Source organism: Equus quagga, chromosome 14 (genome assembly GCF_021613505.1).
Source record: "Equus quagga isolate Etosha38 chromosome 14, UCLA_HA_Equagga_1.0, whole genome shotgun sequence".
In the NCBI taxonomy this organism is placed as follows: domain Eukaryota; kingdom Metazoa; phylum Chordata; class Mammalia; order Perissodactyla; family Equidae; genus Equus; species Equus quagga.
In genome coordinates this window covers 96,573,289-96,591,396 of record NC_060280.1, presented here as the reverse complement: position 1 = coordinate 96,591,396, position 18,108 = coordinate 96,573,289, and the positions used below count along the sequence as shown (strand labels likewise).

The 18,108-nt window shown below is 67.1% G+C and overlaps 2 protein-coding genes across 2 annotated transcripts in view; one reads left to right on the top strand and one right to left on the bottom strand.

Moving 5' to 3' along the window:
• APC2 (APC regulator of WNT signaling pathway 2) overlaps positions 1 to 12,572 on the top strand; it is a 14,720-nt gene extending 2,148 nt beyond the window's left edge. The window contains exons 6-14 of the mRNA XM_046684554.1: positions 371 to 448; positions 648 to 746; positions 1,326 to 1,716; positions 2,319 to 2,414; positions 4,922 to 5,061; positions 5,354 to 5,431; positions 5,573 to 5,689; positions 6,079 to 6,293; positions 7,579 to 12,572. Coding sequence (XP_046540510.1) covers positions 371 to 448; positions 648 to 746; positions 1,326 to 1,716; positions 2,319 to 2,414; positions 4,922 to 5,061; positions 5,354 to 5,431; positions 5,573 to 5,689; positions 6,079 to 6,293; positions 7,579 to 12,568 — 6,204 coding nt within the window. The 3' untranslated portion in view covers positions 12,569 to 12,572. The remainder of the gene's footprint in view (positions 1 to 370; positions 449 to 647; positions 747 to 1,325; positions 1,717 to 2,318; positions 2,415 to 4,921; positions 5,062 to 5,353; positions 5,432 to 5,572; positions 5,690 to 6,078; positions 6,294 to 7,578) is intronic.
• Positions 12,573 to 15,468: 2,896 nt separating this feature from the next.
• C14H19orf25 (chromosome 14 C19orf25 homolog) lies at positions 15,469 to 18,064 on the bottom strand. Its single transcript, XM_046684555.1, has 3 exons — positions 17,966 to 18,064; positions 17,624 to 17,755; positions 15,469 to 16,133 (listed from the first exon to the last, which is right to left on the bottom strand). The coding sequence occupies exons 2-3, from the start codon at positions 17,751 to 17,753 to the stop codon at positions 15,907 to 15,909; spliced, it is 357 nt and encodes a 118-aa protein (XP_046540511.1). The 5' UTR covers positions 17,754 to 17,755; positions 17,966 to 18,064; the 3' UTR covers positions 15,469 to 15,906.
• Between the last annotated feature and the right edge of the window lie 44 nt (positions 18,065 to 18,108).

The window sequence follows — 18,108 nt, the reverse complement described above, 5'->3', positions numbered from 1 at the left end:
TTATCTGAGGGCGAATCAGAGCACAGAGACTGCTGTGGGCGGGGTCTGGCTCAGGAGGCGGAGCCAGAGCGAGAGCTATTTGTGGGTGGAGCCAGAGGAGGCGAAGGGCAGAGCTAGGGGGACAGTGGGCGGGGCCGAGTCTGAACCAGCCCTGGGCGTTGACTCAGGGCGGTGGGCGGAGCAAGACAAGGAGTGGGCGGGTCTGGAAGGATGGGGCGGGGCCAAGTAAAAAGTAGGTGGGGCCTAGTGGGGGCGGGGCAAAGTCAGGGAGTAGATGGACCTAGAAGGGTGGGGCGGGGTCCTGAAAGTGGGTGGGGCCATATAAAGGATGGGCGGGGTCAGCCCTCGCATGCGCGTTGCTCCCTTGCAGATCCGCGCTTCGCGCCTGGAACAGATCGACAAGGAATTGCTGTCTGCACAGGACCGGGTGCAGCAGACGGAGCCCCAGGTACCAGAAGGGGCGGGGCCAGGGCCCTAGGGGGTGTGGCGTCCCCAGGCAGGGGGGACCCCCAGAGCCCTACCCAGGGTGCAGGCATCCGTCTGCAGCCCCCACCACATGGTCAGGGGAGTGTGACTGGTATCAGCAGCCTGGGCACTTGGTGGGGTGTTCTCAGGCAGAACCCCCAAGTATGGCATTCTCCCCACAGGCCCTGCTGGCGGTGAAGTCGATGCCACTGGACGAGGACACCGAGACTGAGGTCCCCACGCACCCTGAGGATGGTGCCCCTCAGCCGGGCAACAGCAAGGTGAGAGGGAGTCCAGGTGGGGGGCGCTGAGCGGCAGGGGTGGGAGCGGCCAGCTGGGTTGGGATGTGCAGTGAGGTGGGCCCTGCACCCCTGCCGCTTGTGGAACCCCCTCCCTCCCCATGCCTCCATCCAGCGTCCCCAGGTGTGGGAGGGCCACCTGGGGAGGGGCTCCTGGGGAGGCTTATGGGGCCAGCACGCGGTCTGGGGCCTGGCGAGGTGGTTGGGGACACGGGTCTGTATGTCTGGGAGGCAGTCTAGACTGAGACGAGGGCCCGCCCCTAGGATGAAGCCAGTGGGGTGGGCATTTGGCCTTGATGGGCTGGGGGCATCTCCGCAGTGACCGACCCCCCCAACCGTCTCCTCCGATGTGTGTGGTGGCCCCTGAGGGGATGCATGGTGAGGGCAGTGGGGGTGAGAAGGCAATTCTCCTGGGCTGGGGGCACAGGACTCCCACCGCTTTTAGGGGGATCACCAGGGGTGTGGGGGGGATGCCCCTGGCTGGGGAGGGTAGGAGGGCTGGTTGGGGCCCCGTGAGCCCGGTGGGGTTCCGCACCCTGACTCCATCCCCGCCCCTCGCAGGTGGAGGTGGTCTTCTGGCTGCTATCCATGCTGGCGACGCGCGACCAGGAGGACACGGCACGCACGCTGCTCGCCATGTCCAGTTCTCCCGAGAGCTGTGTGGCCATGCGCCGCTCGGGCTGCCTGCCGCTGCTGCTGCAGATCCTGCACGGCACCGAGGCCGGGGCTGGGGGTCGTAACGGGAACCCCGGGGCACCGGGAGCCAAGGACGCGCGCATGCGCGCCAACGCGGCGCTGCACAACATCGTCTTCTCGCAGCCGGACCAGGGCCTGGCGCGCAAGGAGATGCGCGTTCTGCACGTGCTGGAGCAGATCCGCGCCTACTGCGAGACCTGCTGGGACTGGCTGCAGGCCCGGGACGGCGGGCCCGAGGGGGGCGGCGCCGGCGGCGGTGAGTGCGCGGCCTCGCCGGCCACCTCTGCGCAATGGGCGCACAGCCTGGGCTTCCCGGGAAACAGGGCGCCATTGGCATCAGTAACAGCGGCCACCGGCCTTTGCTGTGCACCTTGTCTGTGCCACGTGCCGGCTGAGGCCTTATGGGGACCTTGTCCTGACAGATGGGCAGAGAGATAGCCATGGGCGACCCTGGTTGTGCCTGATGCAGGGCAGGTGCTCAAGAAACAGTGACTAAGCGCGTGGATGGATGTGGGTAACACGAGAAACTGGGCGCAAACTTTGAGATTCCTAGTTTTTGCAGCTAATTGCAAAGTTAACCGATGACAAAGGTACCCCCTAAAGATGCTGAGCCCCAGGCACAGCCTCGCCTCCCTTCGCACCCGGAGTGAGGCAGGCCCCGCCCTAGTCATTTCAGAGAGATTGGTGCAGGAGGCCGGCTGGGCTGGTCTGGAGGGCCCCCCGCGTGCCCAGCATGCGCCGTTTGCAAAGCTCTGAGGTCTTTGCAGGACTGCAAGGTGAAGGAGGCAGGGAGGGGCAGGGACCCCCCAGGGACATTCCTGGAGTGGGAGGGCTCTGACCCCGTCCCCTCGCCCACAGCCCCTGTCCCCATCGAGCCGCAGATCTGCCAGGCCACGTGTGCCGTGATGAAGCTGTCCTTCGATGAGGAGTATCGCCGGGCCATGAACGAGCTGGGTGAGTGTCCCCCTCGTCTCCTCCGTGAGTTGCCCCCCGATTTGGCCCCGAGGCCCAGAGCAGGCTTTCAGCCCAGATGGTCCTGGGGCTCCAGGGACAGGCAGGCAAACAAGCCAGCTTAATCCACGGAATGGGACCTATTGGGTGGTTTGGGGGAGGGGTGACCTTGCACAGTTCCAGCTTTGGGAGCCTGACGACATCTCTTTTTCCATATAAAGTCATCGGAACGTGGACCAAGGAAATACCAATGGCCAAAATTCATATCCATCTGCTCAGTTTTCCTCGAATTATTACAAATTGAGAGAGTACTTCTCGTCCAACAGATGGTCAAACTCTCCAAGGTTCTGTGAGGTCCCCTGTGGTCTGGCTGCCGAGGGAGAGCGCCGTTGGGGCAGCCTTTCCGGAGGGGCGTTTGGCCACACGGGCACTTACAAGAGCGCCCTTTTGAGTCTTTCCTCCCCGAGCTGGGAATTCATCCTCTGCCCGGATTTACCCACAGAAAAACGGGGGAGGCAGCAACCAACCCAAATAAAATGCCCAATTCTGGAAACAACCTAAGTGTCCAACAGGAGGGGACTGGTTAAATGAGGGGCACATGATGCAACCGCTTAAGCTCCCAAGGCGTCGCTGGGCTGCACGACGCGTGCTGAGGCTGCGGTGTAGACACAGGAGAAAAAGGACGGCTCCTGGGCCGCGCTTCCCGCCGGACGACGCGGGGCGGGAAAGGAACATTTCGGCTGTCATTGCATCCCCTCCAACCTTAAACATTCACACTATGAATTTATATCACTTTCATGTTATAAAACAGCAGTTCCCAAAGTGCGGCCCAGGGAACCCCGGGGGTTCCAGAGGCCCTTCTAAGAGGTCCACAAGGTCACGGGTGCGTTGAGCGTAACTGGAGGGCAGGCTCTGCCTTTTTCAGTCTCCTGTTTCTCCAGTGCACGTGCATTCACTGGGGCCTTCGGGACCCTGGGGTTTAAAACCACTTTCATTTCTAGGGTGGTAAATATGGAGGGCTCCGGCCCACATGAATGAGAACTCTTTGGGGTCCTCGAAAAATGCTCAGTGTACAGGGGTCCCGAGACCCAAACGCCTGCACAGCACTCGTGTCTGTGAGGACCCCCCGGCTGGGCTGTCCCTGGTTCCGTGTCAGGCCCACGCACGGCGCAGGTCCCAGACCTCCCGCCCTCTTGTATGTTCTTCCTTCCCGGGGGCCCCAGGAGCCGAGTTTCCACCTTAGGAAGCATGAAGGCCTTCGAATCTTCCCCCTAAAACTGCTAATAATGTGTTAAAAAGTTTTTAATCATGGTAAAATATATATAACATAAAATTTACCATCTTAACCATTTTAAGTGCACAGCTCACTGGCATGAAGCACGTTCACGCTGTCGTGCAACCATCCCCTCCATCCGTCCCCAGAACTTTCTCATCTTCCCAAACTGAAGCCCCGTCCCCATCAGCGTCACTCCCACCCCCTCCCCAACCCCTGGCCCCCACGAGCCCGCTGTCTGTCTGTGGATCTGCCTGTTCCGGACGTTTCACACCAATGGGATCACATACCACGTGGCCTTCTGTGTCTGCTTCTCTCCCTGAGCGTCGTGTGTTCAGGTCTGTCCACGTGCAGCTGTGTCAGGGCTTCGCTCCTTTTCATGGCTGCGTAATATTCCACCATGTGGGTGGACATGTGTGTGGATCCGTCACCCATCCGTGGACACTCAGGTTGCTTCCACCCTTCAGCTGCTGTGACTCAGACTGCTGGGAACATGCTGTGCAGGTTTACTTGGGAAGTTTTTGGACACGGGTTGCTAAGTCCCTTCCCCACACTGGCGTGCCCGTCAGCACACATGCTGGACTGGCCCAGCCCCGAGAAGGCCCGCATGGCCTCTGTGGTCTTTGCTAAGTGAAGAGAGAGAAGGGCTCCCCGTGTTCGGGGGGCAGGTTCTCTCCCTCCACACGCTGGCCATTCCCCGCGTTCCTTCACTGTCTTGTAAAGTCTCCTAGCTTCCTGGGGGAGGAGAACTGTGTGTGTCACAGTCATCGGCCAGGAGCCCGAGGGCACAGCCCGCCCGGCCCTGCCCGCAGCAGCTCGTGGTCTGCTGGTCTTGGGGGGGGCGCGGTTCTCGTTGGGCTGTCAGGGGGTCTCCTTGAGGAAGTGACTCTTGAGCTGGGAGCAGAAGGGGAGCCAGAAACCTGGGCAAAGAACAGGGAAGAACATCCCAGACAGAGGGAACGGCTCGTGCAAAGGCCCGGTAGCTGGAGGAAGCATGAAGCGAGGCTGAGGGCTGCAAGGAGGCGGGTGGGGAGGTCAGAGGATGTCCAGGAGACCATGCGGGCAGGCTGCCTGGAGAAGGTGTCCTCGGAGTTGGGCCTCAAAGGCGGACTTGAGGGGGCAGATGGGGGGCGGGATGCGGGGGAGGAGGCATGAGGGGAGAGGCCGGGAGGAAGGTGGGAGGGGTCTCGGGGGCGCCCGCCCGCCCCCAGCCTGGCGCTCTCCCGTGTCCCCGCAGGCGGGCTGCAGGCCGTGGCGGAGTTGCTGCAGGTCGACTACGAGATGCACGGGATGACCCGGGACCCACTCAACCTCGCCCTGCGCCGATACGCCGGCATGACCCTCACCAACCTCACCTTTGGGGACGTCGCCAACAAGGTGCCCGGGGCGGGCGGGCAGGCTTGGCGCTCCCCCGGGCAGAGCCTCGCTCCACCTCATCCCAGCTCGGAATGGCCTGAGGGCTGGGAGGCTGGGTGTCTGCTGTCCGAGCCTGAGTTTCCTCATCTGAGCAGCAGGGTGACTGTGCTCCCTCCCCTGCGGGGCAAAGATGAGGCTCCGGCTCCAGCACACAGTGGGTGCTCAGTTACTGCGGGACAGAGCCCGAAGGTGGGGGGGCCGCCCTCGTGCCCTGGCCCCGCCCACCATGGTGTGGCTCCCGTGTCACCTGCAGGCCGCACTGTGCGCGCGCCGGGGCTGCATGGAGGCCATCGTGGCCCAGCTGGCGTCCGAGAGTGAGGAGCTCCACCAGGTACGGGGCTGGGGGACCTGTGATGGCGTCTCCCCCCGAGTCTCTGCAGCCCTGCCACACGCGGGGGGTCGAGGGCGGGGGTGTGGGGCCACCTCGGGAGCCCAGGCCCCGGTCCACGTCATCTGCCCTCCGCCCGCCCAGGTGGTGTCCAGCATCCTGCGCAACCTCTCCTGGCGGGCCGACATCAACAGCAAGAAGGTGCTGAGGGAGGTCGGCAGCATGACGGCCCTGATGCAGTGTGTACTGAGAGCCACCAAGGTGAGCCGGGGGTGGAGCGGGGGAGGGGGGAGGGGAGGGGGGAGGGGGAAGCAGCCCCAGGCCCAGGGAAGAGAGAGCCGCCCCAGCTGTTTAGTGCAAGCCACAGGGCGGGGAGACACTCATGACAGGTGGTGAGTTCTCTGTCTTGGGAGGAAATCAAGCCAAGCACGTACAGCTAAACAGGTGGTGTGAGCTCACGCAGGCCTGGGGCTTCCACCCTGGCAACCCCAAGACCCCGTGAGGGGCAATTTTATCACGTTTTACTTTGGTCAGACGATGTATCTGGTGCCTTGCCTTCTGGCCTCTGTTGGCACCTCGCCGGAGAGGGCCAGGGGGTGGGCCGCTGCCTGGGCCTCACCGCTGACCCTCTCCCCTCACCCCGTGCCCAGGAGTCCACCCTGAAGAGCGTGCTCAGCGCCCTATGGAACCTCTCGGCGCACAGCACGGAGAACAAGGCGGCCATCTGCCAGGTGGACGGCGCCCTGGGCTTCCTGGTGAGCACGCTGACCTACAAGTGCCAGAGCAGCTCGCTGGCCATCATGGAGAGCGGCGGCGGCATCCTGCGCAACGTGTCCAGCCTCATCGCCACCCGCGAGGACTACAGGTCGGCCCCTGGTCACGGGGGCAGAGGGCATGGGGTATGGACACCCAGATGCGGGCTGGGGCCAGGGCCGGCCGGTCCACTCGGCTGGTCCTCCTGCACGTGGATGTCCCCGATTTGTCCCCTGGGAGTAATTGTCTTAGTATAAGTGTATCCCAAATGTTGCGTGGGATATACTTACACTAAACTTTAACTTATTAAAATGAAAATACGTGGGGGCTGGGCTAGTGGCGTAGCGGTTGAGTTTGTGCAGTCCACTTTGGCAGCCTGGGGTTTGCAGGTCTGGATCCTGAGCAAGGACCTACACAGCACTCATCAAGCCATGCTGAGGCCGGGTCCCACATAAAATGGAGGTGGATGGGAACAGATCTTAGCTCAGAGCCAATCTTCCTCACCAAAAACAATAAAAATAATAAAATAAAATAAAAGAGAGGAAGATTGGCACAGATGTTAGCTCAGGGCCAATCTTCCTCACCAAAAAAATAAAATAGAGAAAGACTGACACAGATGTTAGCTCAGGGCCAATCTTCCTTACATACACACAAAATATAAATAAATAAATAAATAAATAAATGAAAACATTGTTTTCTAAATAAGTACTTGTTCTTTATTAAAATATTTGCTAAGTAATATTAATAAAGTATACTTATTCTTTATTAAAGTAAGTATTTACTAGATAACATTATGTATTAGTTAATAAATAATATTATTTACTAAATAACGAGTAATGCTTCTGACATATGAAAATACATAACATTTATTTTTATAAGTATATCGCATATATTGCATCAGATATATTTGTGCTAAGGACTTTATTTATTGAAATAAATATAACATTTATTTATTAAACAGCGCTAACAATTAACAAATAATACTTAGCATTTTTAAAAACAAAATAAAACCTGCTTTTAGTATAAGTATATCCCAAATATCAGACGAGCTACACCTGTGCTAAAACGAGATCTACTCAAAGCAAGCCTTATTTCAAAAGTTAGATATGCTCAATTTATTAGTATGATTATTTAATAAATATTTTGCTTGATTCAGTGCATAAAAATTTAGTGCAAGTCTCCCCCATTCAGCATGTGGGATATACTTATGCTGCACGTGGACTCCTCTCTTCTGAAACTGGCTTTCCCTGGGAGCCTTGGGTTGCCCTCGCTGCCCCCGGTCTTGGGGGTGGGGGCGGGGATGGGGACGGGGGGGGGGGGGGCGGGGGGGGGGGGGGGGCTCGGGGCCCGGGTCGGGGGTGCCCACGCGGGCGGCCTCGCTGACGGCGTGCCCTCAGGCAGGTGCTGCGGGACCACCACTGCCTGCAGACGCTGCTGCAGCACCTCACGTCGCACAGCCTGACCATCGTGAGCAACGCGTGCGGCACGCTCTGGAACCTGTCGGCCCGCAGCGCGCGCGACCAGGAGCTGCTGTGGGACCTGGGCGCGGTGGGCATGCTGCGCAACCTGGTGCACTCCAAGCACAAGATGATCGCCATGGGCAGCGCCGCGGCCCTGCGCAACCTGCTGGCCCACCGGCCCGCCAAGTACCAGGCGGCCGCCGCCGCCGTGTCCCCGGGCGCCTGCGCACCCAGCCTGTACGTGCGCAAGCAGCGCGCGCTCGAGGCCGAGCTGGACGCGCGCCACCTGGCCCAGGCGCTCGACCGCCTGGAGGCGCAGGGCCCGCCCGAGGCCGAGGCCGAGGCCGCCGCCAAGAAGCCGCTGCCGCCGCTGCGCCACCTGGACGGGCTGGCCCGCGACTACGCCTCGGACTCCGGCTGCTTCGACGACGACGACGCGCCCTCCCTGGCCGCCGCGGCCGCCACCGCCGAGCCGGCCAGCCCCGCCGTGCTGTCCCTCTTCCTGGGCAGCCCCTTCCTGCAGGGCCAGGCGCTGGCCCGCGCCCCGCCCGCCCGCCGCGGCGCCCCAGAGGCCGAGAAGGAGGCCGGCGGTGAGGCGGCCGTGGCGGCCAGGGCCAAGGCCAAGCTGGCGCTGGCGGTGGCGCGGATCGACCGGCTGGTGGAGGACATCTCGGCCCTGCACACCTCATCCGACGACAGCTTCAGCCTCAGCTCCGGGGACCCTGGGCAGGAGGCGCCTCGGGAGGGCCGCGCCCAGTCCTGCTCGCCCTGCCGGGGGCCCGACGGCGGGCGGCGGGAGGCGGGCAGCCGGGCTCACCCGCTGCTGCGGCTCAAGGCGGCCCACGCCAGCCTCTCCAACGACAGCCTCAACAGCGGCAGCACCGGCGACGGGCCGGGTACTCGTGAGCACACGCGGCCCTGTCAGCTGGCCGCGCTGGCCGAGTACCGCGAGGGGCCCCCGTGCACTCAGGCGCGGCCCAGCCGCCTTGACCTTGACCCGCCGGGGGCCCAGCCCGAGCCGGCAGCCCAGGACGCCGCGGCCGCCGACGCCCACGTGCGCACCATCAAGCTGTCGCCCACCTACCAGCACGTGCCGCTGCTCGAGGGCGCGGGCAGGGCGGGCTCCGGGCCGCCGGGTGCGGGGTCCCGGAAGCAGGCCTGGCTGCCCGCAGAGGCCCTGAGCAAGGTGCCGGAGAAGCTGGGGGCGGAGGCGGCTGCGCTCTGCCTGTCCCGCTGTAGCTCCCTGTCCTCGCTGTCCTCGGCCGGCCGCCCGGGGCCCAGCGAGGCCAGGGACCTGGACGACAGTGACTCGTCCCTGGAGGGGCTGGAGGAGGCGGGCCCCAGCGAGGCGGCGCTGGACGGGGCCTGGCGGGGGCCAGGGGCCGCCTCCCTGCCCATGGCCATCCCGGCACCGCGGCGGGGCCGGGGCCTGGGGGTGGAGGACGCCACGCCGTCCAGCTCCTCGGAGAACTGCGTGCAGGAGACGCCGCTGGTGCTGAGCCGCTGCAGCTCGGTGAGCTCGCTGGGCAGCTTCGAGAGCCCGTCCATTGCCAGCTCCATCCCCAGCGACCCGTGCAGCGGGCTGGGCAGCGGCACGGTCAGCCCCAGCGAGCTGCCCGACAGCCCCGGGCAGACCATGCCGCCGAGCCGCAGCAAGACGCCGCCGCCGGCGCCCGCGCCCCCGGGCGAGCGCGAGAGCACGCAGTTCAGCCTGCAGTGGGAGAGCTACGTGAAGCGGTTCCTGGACATCGCCGACTGCCGCGAGCGCTGCCGCCTGCCCTCCGAGCTGGACGCGGGCAGCGTGCGCTTCACCGTGGAGAAGCCGGACGAGAACTTCTCGTGCGCCTCCAGCCTCAGCGCGCTCGCCCTGCACGAGCACTACGTGCAGAAGGACGTGGAGCTGCGGCTGCTGCCGCCGGCCTGCCCCGAGCGGGGCGGCGGGGGTGGCGGAGGCCCCGGCCTGCACTTCGCCGGGCACCGTCGGCGGGACGAGGCCGCTGGCCGCCTCGAGGGGCCGACGGCCGCTGAGCAGGAGCTGGAGCTGCTGCGAGAGTGCCTGGGCGCGGCCGTGCCCGCCCGGCTCCGCAAGGTGGCCTCGGCGCTGGTGCCCGGCCGCCGCGCGCTGCCGGTGCCCGTCTACATGCTGGTGCCCGCCCCGGCCCGCGAGGACGACTCGTGCACTGACTCGGCCGAGGGCACGCAGGCCAACTTCTCCAGCACCGCCTCGCTCAGCGACGAGACGCTGCAGGGGCCCCCCAGGGACGCGCCCGGTGGGCGTGCGGACAGGCAGAAGCCCGCGGGCCGTGCAGTCCCTGCCAGGCAGGTGGTCGGGCACCGGCACAGGGTGGGGGGCGCAGGCCGGAGCTTGGAGCAGGCCCGGGGCGCGAGCAGGAGCCGGGCCGGGCTGGAGCTGCCCCTCCGCCGGCCCCCGAGCACCCACACAGACGGGGATGGCTCCCACGCCGGCCGGGCGCGTGGGGACGGCGCCCTGCAGTCGCTGTGTCTCACGACGCCCACCGAGGAGGCCGTCTACTGCTTCTACGGCGACGACTCGGACGAGGAGCCGTCCAGGGCAGCGGCAACCCTGCGGCGGCCGTCCGCCATCCCCCGGGCTGTGAAGAGGGAGCGGCCGGCGGGCAGGAAGGAGGCCCAGGCCGTGCCCAAGCCCGTGCCCAAGCCTGCGCCGCCCGCCCGGGCCCAGCCCAGCCTCATCGCCGACGAGACGCCGCCGCGCTGCTCCCTGAGCTCGTCCGCGAGCTCCCTGGGCGAGCCGGAGCCCCCAGCGCCAGCAGCGAGCCGGCCCCGAGCCCGCGAGGCGGCCGTCACCAAGGACCCCGGCCCGGGCGGCGGGCTCGCCGGCTCCCCCAGCCCAAGGGGCCAGGCGGAGCTGCTGCGGCGCGGCATCGGCTCAGCCCTGCCCAGGCGCCGGCCCCAGGCACCAGCCCCGCGGCGACGCAAGCCCCAAGCCGCCCAGCCAGACGAGCGGCCGGCAGATGGACCCCAGGAGCGCGGCGAGGAGGCAGCGGGCTCAGATCAGGCCTCGGACCTGGACAGCGTCGAGTGGCGCGCCATCCAGGAGGGTGCCAACTCCATTGTCACGTGGCTGCACCAGGCGGCAGCGGCAGCGGCCACCGGCGAGGCCTCGTCTGAGTCTGACTCCATCCTGTCCTTCATGTCAGGGCTCTCAGTGGGCTCCACCCTGCAGCCCTCCCCGCACAGGAAGGGGCCCCGGCCGCGGGCAGAGGGCCAGGCCAGCAGTGGGGTGCGGCCAGAGAAACAGGACGCGGCCCTGGCCCAGCGCAGCAGCGGGCCCCGCTCATCCTGTGGCCCGGAGAAGCCACGAGGCGCTCAGAAGACTGTGTCTGGGGTGCCGGCCGTGCTCCGGGGCCGGACGGTGATCTACGTGCCCAGCCCAGCCCCCCGGGCCCCCCCAAAGGCCGCCCCCAGCCCCCGTGCTGCACCCAGGAAGATGGGACCCCCCAGCCCCGCGCAGCCAGCAGCCCCCGCCAAAGCCCCCGGGCTGGGGCAGCTGCGGTCTCGGAGCCTGCACCGGCCGGGCAAGATCTCGGAATTGGTGGCGCTGAGCCCGCCGCAGAGGAGCGCCACACCACCCGCCCGCCTCGCCAAGACCCCCTCGTCCAGCTCTTCCCAGACCTCCCCTGCCTCCCAGCCCCTGCCCAGGAGGTCACCCCCCGCCACCCAGGCTACGGGGCCCCTGCCCGGCCCCGGGTCCTCAGCACTGCCCAAGACACCGGCGCGGGCCCTGCTGGCCAAGCAGCACAAGACGCAGAAGTCGCCTGTGCGCATCCCCTTCATGCAGAGGCCCGCCCGGCGGGGGCCGCCGCCCCTGGCCAGGGCAGCGCTGGAGCCGGGCCCCAGGGGCCGGGCAGGGGCCGAAGGGGGGCCGGGCGCCCGAGGGGGCCGCCTGGGCCTGGTGCGCATGGCCTCGGCCCGCTCCAGCGGCAGCGAGTCCTCCGACCGCTCGGGCTTCCGGCGGCAGCTGACCTTCATCAAGGAGTCGCCGGGCCTGCCGCGCCGCCGCCGCGCAGAACCAGCCACCTCCGCCTCCACCTCCGCCACCGTCCCCGCCTCCCAGGGCGGCTCGCCCCGCCGCGGCCGGCCCGCGCTGCCCGCCGTCTTCCTCTGCTCCTCGCGCTGCGACGAGCTGCGGGCAGCCCCGAGGCAGGCCCCGGGCCCCCATCGGCTCCCCGCAGCCCGGCCCAGCCCCGGAGAGCGACCGCCGCGGCGCACCAGCTCCGAGAGCCCGTCGCGCCTGCCCGTGCGCACGCCGGCCGCCCGGCCCGAGACGGTCAAGCGCTACGCCTCGCTGCCACACATCAGCGTGGCCCGCAAGCCCGACGGCGCGGCCCCCGCACCCACGGCCGACGCCACCCGCCGCAGCAGCGACGGCGAGGCCCGGCCACTGCCCAGGGTGGCCGCACCAGGCACCACATGGCGTCGCATCCGGGACGAGGACGTCCCGCACATCCTGCGGAGCACGCTGCCCGCCACTGCCCTGCCGCTGAGGGGCGCCTCACCCGAGGAAGGCCCGGGCGGCCCCCCGCAGCGCAAGACCAGCGACGCCGTGGTCCAGACGGAGGACTTCGTGGCCACCAAGACCAACTCCAGCACGTCCCCGAGCCTGGAGAGCAGGGAGCCCCCCCAGGTTCCGGCCGGCGGCCCCATCTCCCTGCTCGGCAGCGACGTGGATGGGCCCACCCCTGCCAAGGCGCCCACCGCCGCCACCTTCATCCACGAGGGCCTGGCGGTGGCCGCAGGGGGCTTCCCCGCCAGCCGGCACGGCTCCCCCAGCCGCTCAGCCCGCGTGCCGCCCTTCAACTACGTGCCCAGCCCCATGGTGGCGGCCCCCACTGACTCGGCCGTGGAGAAGGCACCGGCCGCCACCCCCGCCAGTCTCCTGGAATAGTGGCCTGGTCGGCCTTCCAGAACATCCTCTTTGGCCCTGCGGCCATCGGGCGGCCCCGAGGGTGGTCCCAGCGCCCACCCGAGCACCCTCCCCAGCTCGCATGGGCCTCCCATCTCACCCGCAGATGCTTGCTTCTGTGCCACGGGGGCTCCGGAGGGACAGGGGGCCGTGGGCTGGACCTCAAGTCCCAGCCAGGGAGGCCCAGGTGGGCGCCTGCCCCAGCCGGCCCCACGCAGAGACCACCCTCAGCCCCATGGGCCCAGGCCTCAGCCCGGCCTTCCCTCTGGGGAGGCAGAGGGAGGTGACAGCGCCCGCCCGAGGTGGGTGGGGGCCGGGGCTGGGGAGGGTGGCACCATGGAACGCCTGCCAGAGCCTGGAGGAAGCCGGCAATTACGGCGGCGGCCGGGTAATTTGTTGATGACGGCTTTGCGGGTCTGTCTGCCTCCTCAGCCCCAGCGGGGGAGCCAGGGGAGGGGGGCGGCTGTGCCCGGCAGAAGGACAGCCCCGCCTCCAAGGGCGCGTTCAGGGAGCCGGGGACAGAGAGCCGGGAGGGCAGAGCAGCCTGGCCCCTCCCGCGCCCCCAGGAAGGAACAGGGAGAGCCCGGTGTGTGGACGATGAGAGGTGGCCACCCCATGTCCCTGCTGGTGGCCCAGGAGGGACCCCTGCTGAGTGGAGTCAGAACTGGCCTGGTGGGCAGGAGGCCGAGGAGAGTCAGGGAGCCCCCGGGCGCAGAGACCGGGCCCTGGCCTCTCCCTCCGCCCGTGCAGAGGGACGGGGACTTCCCCACGGATGGTCCTTCCCGTCTGTTTCTTTCCTTGGCGACCACGGAGCACTGGGCTCTGCGGCTCCCTGACAGGCCCGTGCCGCTCGCTCCTCCCCTCTGGGACAGCACAGCTGGGGGACGGGTGGAACCGCGCCTGGGAGGAGGTTTGGGGCCTGGAGCCCCGAGAGCCAGGTCCAGAAGCAGCGGCGAGATGGACGGGGACCACGAGGCCGGGGCAGCCGCTGGGAAGACCCCCTCTCCTGCCCTCTCCCCTGCTGGTGTGTGTGTGGCCCGGGCTCCGCTGGGGGACCCAGGTGCTCGTGCTGGGTCTCGGCCGAGGGCGCCCTCCTGCAGGAAGAGCCAGCGACCTCTTTCCTGCGGGTCCGGCTCCGGGAGCAGCTGCTCCGGGCAGTGGAGCTGCCATCACAGCCCCGCTGCAGACCTGCCGAGGCCGAGACCGTGGGAGGAGACCCCCGGCCAGCTCACCCCCCTCTCTGGGAGGAGGGGAGGCGGGGCTGAGTCGGGGGAAGGAGCTGAAGGAGCCCATGTCCCACCACGTCCCCCACTGTCCCTCCCTTTGCCCCACCCGCATGGAAGGAGCTGCCCCGAGAGCAGAAGTGTGTCCCTGGTGGGACTGTCCTCACTCAGTGGACCCCGAGCGCCCACGGACAGCGTGCTGCTGCCGACACGAGTGTCCCGCTGCCCGGCACCCCCGAGCCGCCCGTCCCGCAGCATGGACGCCAGGGTGGCCAGAGCGCCACAGTGGACCCAGCGGCCGGACAGGCACTGCAGACGGCCGCATCTCAGCCGGTCCCTGTCACTGTCGCCTTCTGTTCAGGCCGGGACCGGGTGGTCTCCTGAGCTCCTTTTCAGATTTGGGGGCTGCCAGACACTGTCCACTGTCCCACTCGCCACGGACGAGCCGCCCCCGGAACAGCCCGGTGCGGGGAGTGGTGGCAGACCCACCACCAGCTCACCCGGTGCAGCCACGCACTGTGAGACCCTGGGTGGTGCTCCTGCCGCTCTGTGCCTCAGTTTCCCCACGTGGGCCGTGGGGAGAACTTCCAGAGCTACCTCTCGGGCGGTGGTGTGACTGTGAGAGAGGCCCCTCCCCGCCCCGGGCCCTGGGCAGAGCGCCTTCCTGGAGGGCGTCTCTATGAAGCCTCGATCCCCTGGACGCTGCTCGGCCACCAGGCCATCCGCCAAGGGCACACAGGCATGGGGGCTACATGGGGACCCGTCGGCCTCCGGAGCACTCCTGGGTCAGCCCAAGGGGGACACCTGGCACCCCCAGCCCGTGACCTCGGCCCAAGGGCGATGGACACCCCCCAGCTGGGTCCTGAACTCGGGGCGCAGCATTGCCTCCCCCACTGCCCGTCTGTCACCCAGCCGGCGCCCACGGCCTGAGCCTGGCTGTCCTGGTCTGTTCCCTCCGCCCCCCGCGTCCGTGCCCGCAGTGTTACAGGACAGTGTAAATAGCGACAGCCCCGTCGGCCGCCCCACTATGTGTAAAGCCATTGTCTGCGGGCGGCGGCTGGCGCCGGCTCACGTGCACCTTCAATAAACTGAGCTGTCCCATCGCGCTCCCGCTCTGGCTGCAAACGGGGGGACCGGGTGGGGCCCTGAGGTGGGCTCTGCGGGGACCTCCCACCCCAGGCAGCTCGGCCCCAGGTCCCTGTGCTGACCCCAGAGCCCCGCTCCCACCAGTAGCACAGAAACCAGTGATGTAGCTTTGAGGGGACGCCTGAGGGCAGGTCCAGGGGTGGGACCCTGAGCCTCAGGATGGCACTGGGGGACAGGGCCCCGCAGGGGAAGGTCAGGGAGGGAGGCCGACAGCTCGTCCTCTCTCGGGAGCCCAGGCTGGGGCCCCGTCTGACGGATCCCACAGCCAACAGTTCGGTCCTGCCCCCTGACGTGAACCGGACAGACCCGCGCCCGTCCTGGGGGGCACGATGTCTTAGATCAGGCACTCGGGGCCCTGAGGGGTGGCACCACCGGAGACCCCATCTCAGATGTGGGCCCTCCGGGCAGTCACTCCTGACACGGCCACAAAGGGAGAAGGAGGGAACAGAGCCCCATCCTCTTCTGGAACCTCGGGGGGGCCCCAGTTCACACAGACGGGCAGAGCCAGCGGGGTGGTCCTGCCAGCTCAGTTTAATGGCATGACGGGGAAGCAGGGTCACAGAGGATGGGAGGAGCATGGACAGACCGGCCCTCGGTGCTGGGACCCCCAAGAAGTGCAGTCTGGGCTCGACGGTGATCAGGGTCCCAGGAGGGAAGCCCTGGGGGGAGCGCATCTGCAGGGTCCTGACCCGACCCTGGGGAAGTTCTGTGCCCCCAAGGCAGGTGCACCCGCCACACCCTGAGCCGTCCCTGCTGCACCCACAGCCCCCGCGGGCTCTGTCCCCGGGGTTCTCTGGGGACCAGGGTGTGCCCAGGCCACAGAACAGAAAGCCTGGCATCCGCTTCTGGGGCTCAGGGCCCATGTCCGAGGGGCGGCCACTCAGGTGTCCTGGGGAGGGCGGCAGTTTCCAGCGAGCCGTGGGGGCTGTCCCCAGTGAGCCGGAGGCCAGGTCAGCCCAAGGAGGCGGCCGCAGCCCCCCGCAGCGCCACCTGTTTCACATGGCCGACGTCCACCTGCAGCTCCGCGCCCGCCCGCCGCAGGCCCTCGCACTGCGCCTTCAGCCCGTCGCCGGCCCGCTGCAGCCGCTGGTTCGTGGCCACGTAGGCCCGGCTCTGCTGGTAGAGCTGCTCCCGCCCGGCCTCGCCGTCCTCAGCCCTCTCGGAGGGGCCTGGGGGGTCTGGGGACAGGACACGGCCGGCTGGTCAGGGAGGGGACTCAGGTGACCCCCCCAGCCGAGCACGGGACTGGAGGGGGCGCGTCCCAGAAAGCCCCGCCCGGGGGTGGGCTCCCGACCTTTGGCCCCGCGATGGGAGCCCCGAGCAGGCCAGCTCTCACCCTGCTCTCGAAGCCAGAGATGCACTGTCCCGCCTCCCGAAAACCTGCTTGTGCCCGTGCCACCTCGTGAAACCCACACCCGGGGAGTCGGGGGCGGCAGAGGCGAGGAAGGTGTGGACACGACCTCACGTCTAAAAACCGCACACCCAGGGGGGGTAGCACAGCTTCGGGGCCTCCCAGAGACACGTCCAGGTCCCCTCCGCTCTGCCTGGTCCCCTGCCCCGGGCGGGGGCAGCCTGTGGTCACAAAGACCCCGAAACTCGGGCGTTCGGTTGAAAACCACTTTTTTTATTACCTGCTTTAGTTAGAAGACAGGAAATGCCAGACAGCCCTCGTGGAGGCCGAGGGCGGCCCCAGAGAAGAACCCGGGCCGGCAGGGGAAGCCCCCTTCTCCCGGAGAGCCCGTGCCTCAGTTTCCCCACCCTCTGAATGCAGGTGCACCTTGGCCCCTGATTCTCAAGCCGGGACTCAAGCAGCCTGGCGCGACTCAGCCGCGAGTGGGGGACAAATACAGCTGTGTTCCCAGGGCAGCCCGTCCGACAGAACTTTCCGGGGGATGGAAAAGGCTTCCGGCTGAGCCGTCCAACACGGCTCCTGAGCACCGGGACGCGGCCAGACGGAGCAAAGGACTCAATGTTTTACTATTAAGTAAAAAAAAAGTTCCCACCGAGTCTGTCCTCTCCTGTCACCCCATGTGACATGTTAACGGCCCTTCCCGCGGGACCAGCCGGAGGGCCAGCATCCCCTCCTCTTTTGCCTCCCTTTTCCCCTTCAGCGCTTAGAACAGGATCTGGGCATCACAGGTGCCCGGTGAAGGTTTGCAGAGTGACTAAATGAACCGCACTGCTTGCCAAACCCCTTAGTCACGGACCTGCTCCCATCTTCCGAACCAGGAATCCATAAACCTTTTTTTTTTTGCAAAATAATGCATTTTTGACTCTGCGGGGCCAGCCTATCCGACGACTCGGCTCTGCTTTTGTACCAGGAGAACAGCCCGAGCGCGATGCACCTTCAGGGACCCCGAAACCCAGATTTCACATAATTTTCATTTGTCCCGAAATCGTCTCCCCCGGGAACGAAAAAACGTAAAATCCGTTCCAAGCTCCCCGGCCTTCCGAGAACAGGAGCGGGGGGGGGCGGGACTCGGCGGCGACCCCCGTTCCCGATGCCGCTCTGAAGATGCCCCCGCCTGACCGCGGAGAGGGGCGCAGAGGACCCGGATGGCGCCGGGGTCTCTGCTCCGATCCCGGCTGGACCTGGGGTGCGTTTCCCCCGCCCTGGCTGCCGGGGTCCCGGGGCTGCCCCTCCCCTGCCCGTCCGGGGCTCCCCTACCTTCCAGGGCCAGGGCGGTGAAGACGGGGTCCGCGGCGGGCGCCCCCCGCACGTCCTCCAGGATCTGCTCCACTGTGGGGGGCGCCGGACGGGTGGGCAGCACCACGCGCTTCTTAGCCTTGGAGCCCATGCCTGGAGGCGGGAGAAGGGGGCGCTGACCCGGGCGCCCACCGCTCCGCCCTTTCCCTGGGCCGTTCCTCCCGCCCAGCGAACTCCTACACACCCGGCGGAGCCCCGCCCCCGCAGAGGCCCGCCCCGCCCCGCCGCTCCGGGCTCGCCCCGCCTCTAACCCTCCCGGCGCCTCACAAGCCGGGACCAAGGGCCTTCAGAGCCCCGCTCGACCTGGGCCTCAGTCTCCCCGCAGGGCATCCACCGCCGCTGCCGCCGATCGCGGGCCCCCAGCCGCCGGGACAGCCACTTCCGCTTCCGGTAGGAGCGCGGCCCCGCCCCCAGGCGCGTGACGCACGCTTCCGGCTGCCTCCTGC

Bases quoted from the DNA above. Each gene is read 5' to 3' on its own strand.
- C14H19orf25 (XM_046684555.1), bottom strand. From the start codon at position 17,753: ATGGGCTCCAAGGCTAAGAAGCGCGTGGTGCTGCCCACCCGTCCGGCG. The intron at 16,134-17,623 runs GTAGGGGAGCCC...TCCTGTCCCCAG, and splicing joins CACCGCCCTGGCCCTGGAAG to ACCCCCCAGGCCCCTCCGAG.